General features: G+C 27.6%; 2 protein-coding genes across 4 annotated transcripts; both read left to right on the forward strand.

The window, feature by feature from the left end:
* LOC109335159 (calvin cycle protein CP12-2, chloroplastic-like) lies at positions 7,164-18,328 on the forward strand. Of its 3 annotated transcripts, none has more exons than XM_019571250.1 (3): positions 7,164-7,173; positions 17,297-17,303; positions 17,706-18,328. In XM_019571250.1, the coding sequence occupies exon 3, from the start codon at positions 17,719-17,721 to the stop codon at positions 18,109-18,111; it is 393 nt and encodes a 130-aa protein (XP_019426795.1). In that variant the 5' UTR covers positions 7,164-7,173; positions 17,297-17,303; positions 17,706-17,718; the 3' UTR covers positions 18,112-18,328. The 3 variants fall into 3 exon arrangements, with proteins under 3 accessions (XP_019426795.1, XP_019426794.1, XP_019426793.1); XM_019571249.1 differs by lacking the exons at positions 7,164-7,173; positions 17,297-17,303 and adding exons at positions 9,811-9,821; positions 11,438-11,460 and having other exon boundaries at positions 17,706-18,326; XM_019571248.1 differs by lacking the exons at positions 7,164-7,173; positions 17,297-17,303 and adding an exon at positions 10,223-10,263 and having other exon boundaries at positions 17,704-18,327.
* Positions 11,694-12,809, forward strand: LOC109335158 (bZIP transcription factor 53-like). Its single transcript, XM_019571247.1, has one exon. The coding sequence runs from the start codon at positions 12,185-12,187 to the stop codon at positions 12,632-12,634; it is 450 nt and encodes a 149-aa protein (XP_019426792.1). The 5' UTR covers positions 11,694-12,184; the 3' UTR covers positions 12,635-12,809.

Genomic DNA, 18,770 nt, shown 5'->3' on the forward strand with positions numbered 1-18,770 from the left:
AGGAGTGAAAAATTGAAATTATTTGCTAATGATATTGTATATATGTGGTGGAGGGGTCAGAATTTTGCACTCTTTCTTCAGTGTCCGACGGAAGCACAGAGGTGCAGAACTGCAGACCAAATTCAGGGGATTTTAAATTAAAAACTAGTTAATAATTAATTAAAATGAAAATATGTCTAACTAATTAACTATGATAGAAATGAAATAAAACTGGTTATTTTTTGTGAAATGAGTGAAAATTTTGATATATCCTGCTACACTCCAATCAAATAATTTCAAATTTAGTTGGATAAATTGGTTTATAAGTCAAATTTGAGTTCATCAGTTGGTTGGACTATATATATTGTATATATGTTTATATCTTTAATTATTATATGTATTAAATAAATTATCATTATTCTAAGTAACAAACTGAATCAATTGAACTGAATTAATCAAGCTAATGATTAAATAGTTTATGAACTTTTGATGAATCAAATCAATTTGAATTACTAAGTTAAATCAAACCATTCATAAATTTCGGTGAGGTCAAATTTTTAAATTTAAAATTCATTGGATACCCACACATACCTATTATTTAGGTAACAACATAAGTACCAACGAATAGCACAGATAACTGCTATCTACTTTCTCTGGACACCATTGTCATCCTCACTCTAGAGCAAAAACAAGCATATATCTGTCTGATTGTAATTTTTTAATATTTTCTACATGCATTTCTGAGTCTCCTAATATTTTTAATAATACCAATAAGTTTATCATATTTTTATTTCTATTCAACTCATTTTTTATTTACAATAAGACTGATTTCTAATTAACTGTTACAAAATCTTATTCAAATAGTTAATTTTATAATTAAATTAAAGAGAAGCTTTGACAAATAATAAAAGCTTTAAAAACAAAATATGTTAGTTATAATATTTAAATATATTATTATCATTATATAAATACAATATTGAGTATATTTTTTATCATTGTATAAATTTTTGCATTCGCCTATCTATTTATTTTTATGATGTAATAAGTAGTATTATTTCACATTATAGATAAGAAACTAATCTCTCAAATTTTATATTTATCTATCTCCATAAATATTGTTAATGTGAATTAAACTTTTAATCTTTGATCAATGTGATATTGGGGATAAACTAGGGCATGATATCATTAAAATAATATCTTGTTCATACTCATTATATTCATCTATCTATTTATATATTTATTGTAATGTACTCATGAAAAAAGGATGGTAATGAGGTAGAAGTGTAGAAATAAGTGCGGGTAATGCTTTCTCATACTAATTGTGTACCAACATAAGTATATAATATTTGTGAGTACTCAATGAATTTTTATGTATAAATATAAATTTATATATCTTATAATAATCAATATATATAAAATAATTATAACATGAATAATAAAATTTTATGTACATTATAAATTTATCATTATGTTTCAATCACTGAAACTCATTATAAAATAAATAGTATATAATTATAAAATAAAATAAAAGGTATAATATATATAAGTTATTTAATTAAAAATATATTTGTAAATATGGAGGACTTGGGGACAGTATATGATATTGATTCTGAATTTCCCACCACAAGTTATTTGTGCAAGTACCTATTTACAGGTATTTTAGTGGGTTACTATCCCTACTCATGAATAACAAATTGGTACCCAAGTAGGATTGAACTAAAGAGAATTGTTAAACTAAAAAAATATGTTCTTATCTTGTAAAATTCCTATATATTATTTTAATTCCATGTAAATATTTATATTTATATCTATTTTCATATTTTTCATTAAGTTACTTTTTTCTAGAATAAGGACATTTAAATAAACAAATTATAATAATTCCAGGATTATATTTAATGGTTTTCAATAGAAATCATATTTATTGTTTACTATTACATATTTTATCTATTTCCCTTTCATTTTTCATTCTGAGGATATAGATTTATAAGTATATATTTTTTAGAAAACCGACAATGTATGAGTTTATACGCTGTTACTACATCATTCACCATTGATATTTAATTGTTATTGACTTTTCAAAAAAAGTAATCTAAATTAATGGTGAATGATGAAGCTTATGTGTATAAATCTTTACACTAACTGTCCATAAATTTTATACTCTATATTCTTTATTGTGGAACGTTTATCATTTTCACTGATTTATAATAAGTTATTATTTTAATTATTTATTATTTACTATTTTTTTATTCATTTACATTGAATGCAATATCAATTTATTGTATTTTTTATTTAAGTTACTTTCATTTGCTATATTGTATCTTTCTATTTTCTAATTCTCACCAACGAGATGTTGATTTAGTGATTAATGAATATTAGAACTCGAAAAGATTAAAAGAACAACGACTCAATTTCTGAGAACAACATTTATTAGAAGAGACAATCACTCATTCCAAAATAGATTAATTCTATACTTAATGGGCAAGAGAATAATGTAAAATTTCTAATTCCTGACGGAAGGATTTATATTTTGTAGTTCTCTGAAGCTTCAGCATTAAAAGAAATATAAAGATACAACATCCACTTTTGTAATCTATTTATTTAGCTGATTAAAAAAAATCATCTAATATTAATGATATAATTTATTATATATTTGACTAATAAAACCATGATATACTTTTTATCTCATGAAAGACTAATAAATTCAACTTTCATACAATCTATCTACTATTTTATTATTAATAGAGTGGGAGGGCGATATTACAACAAAAGATATTTTCATTTATAAACATATATAAATTAAATGAGATATCTTTGTCATTCAAAATTTATTTTTACAGAATTACATAAAACCATTCAAAATATGAAATAAAATTATTGATTATTATTCTTCCCAAAATTATTCCTCATTTATTATTTCCTAAATTACTCTTTCATTATTCGCTTATCTATTCAGAACTCTAAGTCATCTTTTTTCTTTTATTTTTTATATGATAAATTTAATTTTTAACATTAGTGTTGTTTTTCCTTATCATTGTTGTATACATTGAATCACCAACTAAGTTATAATATTGTCATTCATGTCTATGTGTATTTTCATTTTGAGAAGAAGCATTTTTCAAAATAATCATTTAACTTTGTCCATGTTCATTCAATCTACTCCATGTCAAATTTTTTTCAAAAAGTATTATTTTCTCAAGTTGTAATATATACTTGATCTTCATTATCTTGATATTTAATTTACAATTTTTAAAATTACATTAGGTTAAATTTATTTGCGATTTTATAAATATTAATATATTATTTTTACATGCATGGTTATAATTGATAAATAATTTTTTATTCATAAATATATTGCAATTATAATAAACTAGAAAACAATTTTCCAATCTTCATAATGGAATAAATAATTAATATAAATTAGTGGCTGAATTTAATATTATATTTGTAACCAAAAAATATTTAGTTGTATTATATATTAGTTGAATGAAATATAATAAATAAACTTAATGTTAAAAAAGATGATAATGAATAAATTACAATCAATAATAAAATAATTTTTTCTCTCTAAACTGAAGAATAATTAATATTCAATTAGTGACTAAAATTGATATTATATTTGTAATATAAAATGAATGAATATAATAAATAAAACTAATATAAAATCATATCACAATGAGAATAAGAAATTAGAGGGTTACAAGAAATGAAAATATATGTCACTTTTATGTTATTTCTTGACTTTTTCTAAATCTTTCTCTTATTGTTTATTGACTTAGCCACTTCCTACATGTGCTTTGATTTTTCCAAAGGACACTCTCTTAGGAATCCAATTAATTGTTTATACAATATAATATTTCTACCATTTTTGATAAATCTGAATACATCTATTATGTCCTATTGATCAACTCCTATTATTTATCCTTCTTGATTTTTATATCTATTGCATAATAATCTCATCATACAAATTAGACATACACATGTCTTTATTATTTGTTGAATTTAGGTATACAATTGTTGTGAGCATGTTCTAAATATAATTGAAGAGATTCAAAAGTTACTTTTAAAGGATGATAATGCTTATTATAAACTAAATTATAATTAACACATATATGGTAGTATAATAAATTTTATATTATCAGTTATTTTTAATGTTAAAATATTCAGCCACATGACTTATCAACTAAGATTTTTTATAATAGAAAATTTGTAAAAATCATAAAATCTGACATCAATTATTTGGCAAGTATTTTTTTATTTCCAAAAACGTGTCTTTCATAACTCTAAAATATACGTAGTAAAGAATCTTTGAATATTTTATATTAAAAATAGACTTATTGTTGAATTAATTTCTATCAACTTATTTTCAATTAATGAATTATTTTGTACAGTAACTTTAGATAAAAAAAATAGATAATGGACCAACTACAAAGAGATAATAATGAAAGTGAATTAAAAACATAAAATGGTCGGAATTGAAGAATTAATAATTGTGATAGTCCATAAGTTTCTTTTGTTTTTTTATATGGCAGATATAAAATATAAAATTTTATACAGTGGATATTTTATCCATATATTTACCTCTTTCTTTCCATTTTTCTTCTCTTTCATCCTTACTATTCTTTCTCTAGAATCATCAAATCTCTAACTCAAACATCCTTTCACTCATTTTAACATTTAACATTTTCTTTATTTACTCTTGATCACAATTTAACATTTTCTTTATTTTTCTACAAACTTTCAATGTTTAATTTTTCATATTTAAATTTTTGATGAACTTAAAATTTTCTAATATTTTTTCTCCATTCAGTCACTCATTTTACTCTATCACAAGTTAACATTTTACCTATCTTCTTCACAACTTCATTTTTTATTTTTTACTAGTTAAGGGACGAGACTTTTCTAACATTTTTTCCATCCATTCACTTATTTTATATTTTATCATAATTTAACATTTTGTTAGCATTCCTAGTTATTCAACTTTAGCATTTAAAATTGTCCAATCAAAATTATTATATCTTTGTACTGTACTAATTTGATTCCAATAGAAACATTATGATTTAATGGCAACATGAGTATACTGCTAGTTTAATGCAAAATTTACAGAAAAAATGTATATGTTGATTGTATTATCTACCATTCATATTAAATAATTATTGACTATTGAAAAAAGTATTAATGTACTGCATATATATAAATCTTACACTAACAGCAAATAAATATTACACTCAAATTTATAATATTTGACAAACTGGTGCATCATTTATCATTAACATATATGCCTTTTATTTAATAATTAAAAAATTATATTATCAATGTATGCTTATTAAACCTTACAATATTTCACATAAATATTTTAAAATTTAATTTCAACAAATCAAGCAATTTTAATTTAGAAATGTAACCATTTGCTCACATATTCTTTACTTGATCAGCTTGATTTTCTACTTCACATTACCAATGAGCAAAGAAAGAGAGCATAAGTGAGCCATTTGATAACAGTAGGCCATTGGTATAAGTTTGTCTACTATGGGAGGCTCAATTGGAATTGGATCAAGATTGCGTTCTGCAGTAGCAACAATCACCTGTATATGCTCAGAGCAGATACAGAGAGAAGACAGGGAGAAGCAGGGATAAATTTGAACAAAAATAAATAATAATAATCAGCAAAATTAAGTCTAAGGTAACCTTTGGTTTCCAGCATGAATTTGTGCACATTATTGGAAATGTGATGCCCTATAGTGTAGAAACGTTCCCACCTTAAAAGGTGAGAATTAAAATTGTTTACTTCTTTCACAATTGACATGCGCATGAAAATTGGACAAAGGATCATCTGTCTTATAATTTTCCTGTCTTTATATCTCAAATTAATCAAAATTCATAAAATAATATTAAAATATTAATTTCTGTTTTTATAATTTTTATTTTTAAGTGAATGAAGTTTTCTTTTAGCTTGGGACACCAAATGAAACATGAATAGGAACATGTGATCCCCATCCATGAAAGTTCTTGCATGCACAATTTTTTATGATAGGAAAACGGTTAATATTTGTTGTAGGTCCTTGGACAAAGATCATTTGTACTAGATAATGTCTCTCCATGTTTCAAGTTTCAAGTCAATCAGAGTGCTACTTTTTCTTATTTTTTTTGTTTTTAAAAATTTTCTTTTATTCACATGTCAATATATCATTGACTTGAGACAGAGAATAAGACATCGTTGAAGACAAGTGATGCTCATCCAACCTCCTCCACCCCATTCCTTAAATCCTTAGCCCTAAACATAATACCACCTAATGACTCCCTCTTACATGCACAATTGCTTGGCACTTTTTTCTTTCTAATATTCTACGAAACATGGATGAGTGCATTTTGCATTGGGCCATATTTTTATTCGACCAAACATGGTTAAGTCGCATTCACAAGAAAGATGCTCACAAATGTAAAAATATTTGGTCAACCAAACACTACCTAAAGGTATAATACTCTCATGGGGGCGAATAGGGTATAACAACATTAAATCTGACGAATTTTTCCAACTTCATCAAGCAAGAAGTCAATTGCAACTTCATTTTCAACTGTTTCATTAAATATTAAATAATCCAAAATATTTGATTTTACAAGAACAAAATAATCTCATGATAATAAGGAGTACATGATGAAATCGATGAAGTTCTATAGCTTCTAAGAGCCTGACAAAGGTGAAAGAACAATACCTACAAATTGTTTATTATGATAGCCATTGCTTCTTCAGATGCTTGCTTACAATTCTGGAATGATGAATCTCCATATGCCTGATAAAGAGGAGAAAAAACTCAGACATTTAATCTCAGACCAAGATATAAGCATAAAACTAATCAATGGATTGAATTAGAAACTATGTCATCTAAACGCAACCTTAAAAATTGGCATTGCTCCAGTGTAAAACCTGACCGCATCTGTCTAGGCCTCTGATTTGATGCACTTACCAAGTCTATCAGGTAGATTGTTAAAGTTGTTAGTTGATTTCAGTTTGTTAATTGTAATATTGTTTTTGTTAATCGATTAAGAGTTTAATTAATCGTTTAACTAATTAATTATTAGTTAGGCATCGTAGTATATAAAGGGTGCTTCCCTTATTCTTTGTAACTAAGTTCTGTATAGAAAATTTACATTTTCTCATTCATAGTTTTCTCTCATACTTCTTGATTCATCAAGAAGCTTTCTTTTCATGAATTTTCTCATTCTATTTTTTTTGCTTTATCAAGATTCATACACGACTCTACCATTTTAACATAGATCCTCTTAAACAATGTCAAAAAAGAGGTAAGTCATATGGCGGCAACAACCATAGTTGAGATTAAAATTGATTGTGCATGATAACAATATAAATAAATTGAATAAATAAATCAAATTGGGCAAGAAGTTATTTCATTGTTAGCTCCATTCATCAAAAGACTCACAATTTGATGGCACATATACTATCAAACGCTCTCATCTTTCTCTTTTTAAATTCAATCATGTATTGAATAAATTGATGGCACATTTACCTTCTCATGAAGTTGTTCCATATTCGTCTCCATCCCCGAAATATTACTTTTCATCCTGTTTGACACGTAAACTTGTTTGAATGATTTTGTTGGGATTGTATGAATATATTATTATATGAAGTTTTATATTGTCTAGTATTAGAATAAAATAGAATATCAATGTTATATATTGGACTCAAGTTCTTGTTGTAATATGCATCAGCTATAAACACCAAATAGAAACACCTCATAGTGAAGAATGTCAATTGTTAGTAGAACCACAAAAGCATAGAGACGCTTAACATGAGCATTGACTTGGATATCTGACACAGACATTAGTTAGCATTTACGCAAAGTGTGTTATGGGTGTACTCGTTATGGTGAAGTATCATAGTTCTTTTGAACTAGGATTGTCGGGATATACAATGGTGGTAGTGGTTGAGGTTTTCCAAGGAAGCTTCAAGGTTTAGTTTGACTGAGTATTAAAAAGGACGATTGTTCGTGAACTTTGTGCAGAGGTTCCAATATATCGAAATACTTCCTAGCAATGGGTGGCTAGGCGGCGTGTTACATTTGATGGCGGTACGGGAAGCTGCACTACAAGTTTGGAGAGCTAGGCTCTTGGTAACACCGTCAAAGATACTCAGAAGGTCTATGTTGTAGGGGAGCGGTTAAATAGAATTAGACCTTAAACAAGGTGAAGTCATATATTCGCTAAGGTGAAGATTCTTGTATAGATTTCCTAAGAAGAGATATTCGTCTATTTCAATCAAGGTGGAGATTTTTTGGATTTCCTAAGGGCCCATGGGTATGCTAGTGTTTATAATCCTTATTTCTCTACTAATATAGATAGCAGCACTCCTGACCAAAAGTTAACAAATTCTCTTATTTCTTCACTTGTATTTATTCTATGCATTTATTTGATTGTTTGTGCCAAAGTTGCGCCAACATATTTGAACACAACACTCTCTAAACATACATGATGCACATTAATATTTAAAAATTGGTATATTATATTACCTCTTGTGGCATCAATGGGCAGTGATGAACTTGTTATAATTCTCGCAAACAAGCATTTGCAAGTCAGTGTCAACATTCTTAATTGGACTTATGAACCTTCATAATTTCATTAACAATATTCGAGATTAATAATTAATAAAATGAATAAGACGAGGAGAAATACGAGGATCGAAGGAATCGGAATTGATATCATCGTGTTTGGATGATTTGTTGGGAGAATTGGAGGAAATGGAAGGGCTTGGAGAGTAGAAACTGGATAGAAGATTAATGGGCCACTATCGCCGTTCAGCCCACAAATCAAGTGTAGTCTAATGGGCTCCGGTTTATTATCTCTAACACAATTAATATAAACATATTATACATTCAGTGTAATTATGTTTTTGCTTTATTAAGTAATAATAATATAGTTCTTGCAATTTATTGTAGAATTATTAACATATATTCACATGATCCTAATTTACAAAAATATAAATTATGAAAGATAAAATAGATAAACACAAATTACATATAGGTAGTAATTTTGTGTTTTCTTATATTCCTACAAAACGGGCCACACAATTTTCAGCTTAGCCCTGAAACTTAACTCTCGTTCTAACTAAGTCTCATTTAGTATAGATTATATTTGTAGTTTTATTTTATAAAGTTGTGGGATTAAATTTATATTTATGTAGTACCTTAGAAAACTGAATCTAAGTTTTGACATTTAGTCTAATATAAAACATAAAATTCAATGACATTTTAAGCCAATTGACTAAATTTGGTTGGTAACTAATCTTTTTTTTAATAAAAACTACAAACTCCATCTATACTAAACAAAAATTTAGTTTTTTTATTGCAAATCAAATTAATTTTAGAGTTTAGTAAACGTGCATAATTACTATGGAGTTTGTTACCTATTCAGTCATGCATATTATTATTATCTTATTCAAAAGATACTAATGATTAATATATGAATGTGTGAGATGATGAACTAATAACCTAACAAAAATTAGATTGTTTTGATGCATAAGTTATTTTCTCTTAATTTCGAGGAGTATAACTAGACAAAATTGTCTCTCCCCTAAATGCTCCTCAAAGAATAATTATAAGTGGATTGGTTGAGGTTTTTTACATTTTGTTTTTTCGTACTACCAAAAGTATCTCTTCACACTTTTGAGTAAGGAATTAATCCATTCAAGATTTATGATTGTCTCTTCCAATAAGTGTCATTCTCGGAAATTAAATCTTTAACCTTTTAGTCATCTTGAATATATTGTGAAATCTTACACTATTAGATGGTTTAACTCTTTTCTTTTTTTGGGTTTAATCCCCTTTCCTCAACTAATACCGTAAACTCTGAACATTAAAATTTTAAATAACACAAAGAATAAGACTTGGTGCTTCGATCAAATCAAAGTCAATTTAATTTCAAAAATAAATATGGCAGGGTTCATGCAAAACTCATGCAGCCTCACAAAAGTGTATATCGCATGTATTCTCACACCAAGAAGGTTAAATTGTAAGCAAATATAAAATAAAAATCAGTTGTTAAAAAACTTATACAACGATCCTATCAACTCCCACTTATTATTTTTTCATTGTTAACATTAGACACAAAATAACTGAAAATATACGAAATTAAAAAATTATGTAAAGTATTGAATTTATTAAAAGTAAAAGTTGACATACCCTCTCATAGTCTCATGCAGATTAACCTGCATTTCAATTGTTTAAGTTTGAATTTACAATCTTTTAATACTAAAAAACCGTTAGAGAAGAATTAGCCGGTGAAATAGAGAAGAATTAGCCGGTGAAATAGAGAAGAATTAGCTTATACAAAATAATAAGTCAACAATCTTTAATCCTCTTCAAAAATATGAAGTTTCTTATTAATAATTACTTTTCACTGCAAAATCAAAGAAACAAAAATAACCTGTAAATTGACATTGTAGTTATGACAAAAAAAGTTCCACATATTCAGAATGGACTATTTATCATTTCTGGGATATTATTAAATACATAATATATATTTAAAAAAATATATTTAGTAAGTGTAATATTTATATATTGTTAGTGTAAATTTTTTATACATAATCGACAAATTATCCACTATTATTTTATATTAGTTATATTTAAGAGTCAATGATAATCAAATTTTAATGATAAATAATACATTGATAATATATTTGATAGTATACATTTTTTCTTCTTCACACTTTATACCAATCCCTTTAAAGTAAATAAATAAAAAATTATAAAAGTGAAACAATTGTGCTAGGAAAGAAGATTTATTATTGTTGTAATTAAAAAAGAAAAAGAAGTTTATAATATTTGAAAGCCAATTTTTAGAAAGTTATTTTAAGTAACATAAATAATATGTTTACCAATTTTACCTTTCAATATATTTAAAATAATTATATCATATGCCCTGCTTTAAAACCATATCCAATTATAACAAAACACATATTAAAATAAAACAAACAATTACTCCAATTATATTAATATTAATAATATATATTAAATTAAAATAGTGAATAAATAATTATTTTAATTATCTATATTAAAATAATGATTAATCTAGTGATTTCTTTTAATTAAGGAACAAATATTGAAAACAAAATATATATTAAGACAAAACAAACAAATAATAAATTATTATATCTAATTATAACTAAAATATTAAATTATCATTTTAAATTATCATTTTAAATTATACACATATTTAATTACTATAATAAATAAATAATGTATGTTCTTTTAATATTTTTTCAATTTCATTTAGCTATAAATATAGTTTTATCAAACAATTATAGTTTAATAAGTTCCATATATAATTACATGTTTTCAGTTATCTTCATATCTACCCATTACAAACTCTCAGTTATAAGCTATAAGTAGCAAATTCAGAACTATAATTTTGTCTTATTGTATATATTTTTTTCAATATTTTATATCACTCCCATTAAAGTAAATAAATAAAAAATATAAAAGTGAAAACAAGAAAATTGTCATAAAAGTTGTGTTAGGAAAAAAAACTGCCGTCATTGTGCACGCCAGCAATGACGCGTTATCACATGCTACCTTAGTACCTTTCAACAAATTGAATCTGATTTAAAATTTGAAGTAAACAATTAAAATCCTAGTTCGGTCAAACAAATTTATATTACCACAAAATCCTAATACATTTCACCTTTGCACGTTTTGTTTGACCCTCTTTTTCTATAAAACCTAACCTCCACACTCATCTCAAACCTTCTTTGGCTTAATCTCCCACCTACCCCTTCTGTTTCAATTCTGAATCTTTCTTCAAAGCTTTCTCATCAATCTCTTTTCTATTCTCTTCTTCTATTTCGTCTCTGTTTTGAGAAACTGTGTCTTTTATAGATAGATCTACTCTTCTTTTTTGATCTAGGGTTTTTTGAAAATTTGGGGATTTTGTATAACATCTCAATGTTTACAGAATTTCTCTAACCCTGGCTAGCCCCATGCATCGAATTCTTCTCCTTCACTCTTTCTCCGTCGTCTTCCTCTACTGGTTCTACGTTTTCTCATGAATTTCCAATCAATTCCGTGATATCATAATTATTCCGTTTTTTACAATTCAATTTTATAAATCTTGATCCCAATTTTCCTTCCATTTTTGTTTCAACAAATCAACCTTCACATTTTATCAACGACACAAATACAAGAAGAAACCCTAACCCATGGCTTCGATTCAACGCGCTTCCGCGAGTTCTGGATCCGAAGGTGGAGAACCTGCTACAGTGGACGATAGGAAGAGGAAGAGAATGATATCGAACCGCGAATCCGCGAGGCGATCACGGTTGAGGAAGCAGAAGCTTCTAGAAGATTTGACTGAAGAAGTGAATCGTTTGCAAAGCTCAAACAGGGAGATAGTCCAGAACATCAAAACGAAGGAGGATGCGTATTCGAAAAAGGAATCTGCGAACAACATTCTCAGAGCTCAGACCACGGAACTCGCGGATCGGTTACAGTCTCTGAATTCGATCATTAACAGAGCTGAAGAAGTTAACGGAAAAAGTAATGGTTTCTTCTATCAGATATCTCAGATTTCAGATCCACTCATGAATCCGTGGCAGCAAAATTATCCGTTTTATCCTCTCATGCCGTCTCCTAATATGTTCCTGCATTGATTTCTCTTGATCTTGTGTTATTGTTTTATTACCTAGGCTTATTTAGTTTAATCTATGAAGTTGTAGTTTTTTTGTTTTTTCTTCTATCTTTTGAGTTTTTATTATGTACCTGGTGGGGTGTGAGTTGTGATGATTAGTGGCAATGTTTATGTGTGCTGTCTTTGGTTCTGTGTTATATCTTTTGTCTTATGGTAATGGCATTGTATTTTCTTGTGTTTTGTGTTGAATTATGTTAAATTTTGCTTAACTGAAATAAGGATTAGGCAGTGGCTGAGAGATCCTAATAATGCTAAAGGTCTCTGGTTTATATTCGAAGATAGTCTGATTATCAGTTAATATTAGTGTATAAAAATCAGCTTCAGATTTTTTTTTAACTGAAAAATCATCTCCATAAACTGGCTGAACTTTATTTTATTACTCTACTGTTTTTCCTAAAAATATTAAAACACATAAGAACTGTTGTATTGACCGAACTTGTCAATACCACTTGACTATATATGATTCGGGTCACATAAAAAACTTGCAGTTTTATTGTCTTCTATATTCGGTCACGTTCATACTCTCGTACATTGGAATGACTGTATTCTAAGTACCAATTCCCAACATCTCATGGTTTTGTTTGGTGCTACACTGCTAAGGCATCCCACAGATGCTAATGCTGTTCATTTGGAACAGGGTTGCGCTTGTGTCTCAGGATTATCGTAAAATTACTAATAGTTAGTGAGCATTTCAAATATCAATATATATTGGTAAACTATATTTGAGATACGCTGTTACTATAGTTCCAATGATTATAGCATAAAGATCATTTTTTGTCCCAAAATTAAGACATTATCGAGTTATATACATGAAACATTAATATTGAGTTACCTTCTCATTTTGGTGGTTGGTTTTAAGGAAACTTTTTCGAAATGGTATCATATTATTATTAGGTTAATTTCATACTTCAAAATTTTTGAATTTCTTTCTTCTTGTAGTAATTTGCTGTGAAATTTTAAAATTTATTCTTATGCGCTGAACAACAAAATCCAGATTCCCAAAGCACGTTTAATTGTTTCTGTTTGAAAGTTGTGCGATTTTATTAGTTCTTCTCTGGGACTGGTTGTACTTTTATTAAGATGAGGTGGATCGCATCTTTCTCTCAAAGTATTGGATTGTGAAGCGACAATTAACTTGTTTTTGGGAGAAGTTGTAAAACTAGGGAGCACATGTGTCCATAAGTGTACCACTCCATGTACTACTGCTTGGTTAAAAATATGTAGTTAAATTAAAATTTTAATAATTATTTATTTTTTCGACTAATCACAGTGACACCTGGAGTTTTGGGATAACAGATGTTCACCCGTAAAACTAAGTAAAAAATCAGTCAAGCTTATATATTAATCAGCATACAATTAATTTTTTAAATAGATAAAAATTGTTAGAAACTATAAAATAATAATGATGCAACAATAATTAAAAAAAGCAAAATTAACTAAATTCGAAATTATAGTTAGCTCCAATTTAACTTGTTTTTATCGTCTCGCACTTCTTTATTGTTGTCCTCTCCATATATTTTTTCAACATCACCAAGCAATGTTACAATCATAATAAAAGGAATCACAATGCAATATTACAATCATATTAAAAGAAAATATATTACAATACTTAGCATTATACATTTTAACTCTTTGGAAAGCCGACAAACTTTTTATTGTTTCCTATCAGTAAACAAATGACAAATAAAATAAACAATAATAAATAGAGTTTAAAATCTATTTTATACTATCAATACATCACTCATCATTAATTTGTAATATTTTTATTTGAAAATCAATAACTAACATATGAATGGTGATGATTTGTTGACGGTGTAAAAAAAATTACATTGTTAATATATACATATTAAATCTTAATAAATATTGCATATAAAATATAGATGGTCTAATAAACAAAATTAAAGAAGGTGGCTTATGAATATACTGAGTATTAGTTAAGATTATGTCTTAAATTGCAGCATCTTATGAAATAATTGAACTGTTGTGGATAAGCAAAATTATAAGTGATCAACATTAATATACGTCGAGCTAATAAAATGATAATCTTTAGTTGAGAAAAAAGAAGGATGTATTTACTAAAAAATAGTGAATAAGATGTATACACTGCTTCATATTTAATTATTATTGATCTTTAATTATAATTATGAATAATATAAATACTGGATAATATATCAGTTCTGTATAAATTTGTTAACTATTACTAAATATAGGCATATAGTGTGAATGAAATTGTTACATATAATCCAATTGTGAAGCTTATTCTATATTATTCTCTTTTTAATTAAATTAAACTTCTTTACATATGTTAAGGAAATTAATTAACAGAAAAATAATTATTTTGATGCGATAAAAACATACGAATAATTATATGAAAATTGTTTCAATTAAAAGTAATTTTAAGAATATGTAAACATAATTAAATATGCAGGAAAAAAAGTACTGAGGTTTTGTTATAACTGATACTTGATGCAGTAAGTATTAACAATTGCGCTCTTCCTATTCATCCTAATTAGTAACTTTTCAATTGAGTACTTGGTGTGGGTATATTTGAAATTTTAGCATCTTTTTATAGCTTAAAAAGAAAAACTTATGGAGACTAACCAACACATCATGTTTATATTTGTTACTATTATCATCTACTCATTTAGTAATAAAATTTTAATTAGAATTAAATTTTTAACGTGTTATTAATTATCTATTGGTTCTCTCTATGTAGATATATTGATTTAGACAAATATTTTTTTGTCGATAATCTCATATTAATCGATTGAATATTGATTAATATGTAATCGACTGAACACTTCTTGAAAACACTTGAAAACGGTTATTCCGCTCAAAAATGAAATGTTTCAGAAATTCTTGCTCCCTTTAGACAATTTGTATCTATATGCATTAGGATCCTGATTCATGGATCTCTTAGTTTAAGAAATCAAAATAAGAGGATTGAACCATTTCTTTTCACTCTTTTTCAAATTTAATAAATGTTAGTTGATCGTATATTTCATTATAGATATATGATTCAGATTATCATTTCCTATCATATTAGTCTTTCCCTAGTTTAAATGCTTAATTCTGAATGTGTTCTTTTTCAACTCATAATTACAGAGCATCTCTTTGTTTTTTCGTTCCAAATAAGAGTGTTAAAGGCCAGCACCATTTTCAACAGAACTTTCCATAATTTTTTGAAACACATTAGCTCTTTTAATAATTTTGTTATTCTCCATGTCTGTTTTCGGGATGATGTTTCTTTGGCGTATAAAGTCTGGATGCACATTTTCTTATCTGGTTGACTGTCTATTTTCGGGACAAGGATCTCCTATTTTAAAGTCTGATCCGAAACCAATTAGGTAAGTTAGAAAAAATTAAATATTTATAATTTTTTCTATTTTTATTTCATTTTAATTTATGGACATGCTTAAAAGAGTGTTAGGGACATACTTAAGAACAACATATCATTATCTCAAATTTTGATGCAGTATTAAATTGTTACAAATTTAGAATTAAAACTTTACATTTAAATATTTATGTTTTGATTATGAGGAGGTTTTGTTTGCTCCGAAATTAAGTAAACACTTAATCTTATTTATCTATTTTTGTTAATCCAACGGATCAAATGAGTAAGGAAAAAAAGATGATGAGAGAGAAAAATGAACATTGGATCCACTAGATTTATAAAGATAAATGAATGAAATTGAATGTAACTAGTATAACTTAAATTAAATATGGACAAATCTCTCTTGTTTGATTTTATATATATATATAATATTTGTGCCTATATTTACATGTCTATTTTTACTTAGTAAAACAAACCCGAAACCCATTTTTATGATAGTTGTCTCATCAACTAACTCTATCCCTGTAACAGGCAAGGGCACCACATTTTAGTAAAGCATGAAAAAATGGTGCCAAGTAATTTGTTTTTTTCGTACCACAAAAAATATTCTCTCAACATTTTTGGTAAGAAACTAATATATTGTAGAACTTTGACAGAGTATATGTTTGCCATAAAAGAGATTAAAGTCTTATGGTTGGAAAATGGTGCTCATGGCAACCATGCTGGCTGGGATAGGGTTTCACATTCCTCAACCATAAACCCAAAGTCCGTAGGATTGAACGCAAACACATATATAAACGTAGTCTTGTAAAACTCTATATACAAATATAAACGAGTGTTTGGACAAGTTCCACATATATACCATCAAACTCGAACTCAAATGAAAGTGAAAAATAAATATGAACCTAAATCTACTTATATTGGGTTTTCCTTATTAAACTCCAATTAGTTCAGACGAATGTGCACATGGTTGGTCGGTTTGTATTAATATCACTACCATATTCAAAACATGGATACACTAGTGAAAAGTTTAGTATTAAAACTGTTTTTTTGTTCGAAATCACTATATTATCACCACTACCTATTTAAATCTTTTTCGAAATCCTGTTTTTAAGTAGGTTCCATGTAGATCTGCCTGAATAAAAAAAGGTTCCATGAAAAAACCGATTTCGAGTGTCACCGGTTTTATAACATAAACTGGTTAAATGGGTTTATGATCAATTTTATTCATCAATTCAGTTTGGTTAAAAAAAACCAAATCAATGTCGTGGACGGAGAACTGGAGTTAACTAGTAACCAATACATCAACACCACTGGCCAAAATACCAGACCCCCTTGATGGACGGATGACATTTTAACGTCTAAACAAACATTTTTATATTTATAAGAGCACCAAAATATCAATATTTTGTTATGGTCATTCCGAATATCATGACCTCATTTTTATAATAATCAAAGAAGAGAAAATATATATTAGAAATAAGTTTCATTTCATCTGTTTTAGGCACGATTTAAAATATATATTTGATTACTTTTTCCATTGTCAATTAGTTTTAACACCTTAACCTTAGTCAGAGTTCATGTGGGAGGTTGCTGTACACTAATCTTCGCCATGCTCGGTTATATATATTTCATCATCTTTTGAACCCTCCTATCTTCATTTTCGTTGTCATAATTTTTACAACACTTCTAACAAGAAGGAAAAGTAAACAATGGCAACAATTGCTGGCATGAGCCTTTCAAGCCCTAGGATTCTTGCCAAGGGACCAGGTTCATCACCACAAAAGGTACAGGCCCTGAGGTATCCGTTGTTTAAGGTTAACCAACGGTCTCTGGGTACACTCGGGTCATGTCAGATGGTGAACCTTAGACCCATGCGTGCAACACCAGACATCATATTGGAGAAGGTGGAGGAGAGCATAAAGAATGCCAAGGAGGTATGCTCTGATGACCCCGTCAGCAGAGAGTGTGCGGCAGCGTGGGATGAGGTGGAGGAGCTGAGCGCGGCGGCAAGCCACACCAGAGAGAAGAAGAGCATTGACCCTCTGGAAGCATACTGCGAGGATAACCCTGGGAGTGATGAGTGTCGAACCTATGATAACTAAGAATGAGACAGAGTGGTTTCATATTAAAATTTCTTAGTGTCTCTCTTTTAGTTTTGCATGAATATACATGTATTAAATTATATTTCTCTGGCCATATTTTAGAATTGGAGTTGGAAAATCTAAATTGAAAACCCTACCAAATCAATGGATCAGGATAGCATGAAAAGATCAATAAGAAGAAAACGTATCTATGTCTCAGCCACAATCATATTAATCGCCCACCACTAAATAGGATTATAGAACTCCTAAATCCAACTGTATTGGACATTATCCTCACGCATATGGCAGTCAAAATGTCAAACTAATGCAAAAACATTCAGTTTATTCATACACTTGATCTATAATATCATAATTAGAATAATATTTATACATTTTAAATATAAATATTTATATACATTTAATACGTAATCTATTTGCATTCCTATTATTTAATAATGATTAAAATGAAAAAAATAGATGATACAATAATAGTTTAAAAAACTGTGACATTGATAATATATACATTATTTTCTCTATAATATGCAAATTAACAGGGAAATAATTCCTATGGGTAAATGAGGTGCATATATCATGTAATCAGTACTCAAGCTCAAACAAAAGAAAATGAACAACCTTGCTCACCAAAATTATCAACAGGCTACATGCAGCTGTGCAAATTT

Source organism: Lupinus angustifolius, chromosome LG20 (assembly GCF_001865875.1).
Source record: "Lupinus angustifolius cultivar Tanjil chromosome LG20, LupAngTanjil_v1.0, whole genome shotgun sequence".
In the NCBI taxonomy this organism is placed as follows: Eukaryota; Viridiplantae; Streptophyta; class Magnoliopsida; order Fabales; family Fabaceae; genus Lupinus; species Lupinus angustifolius.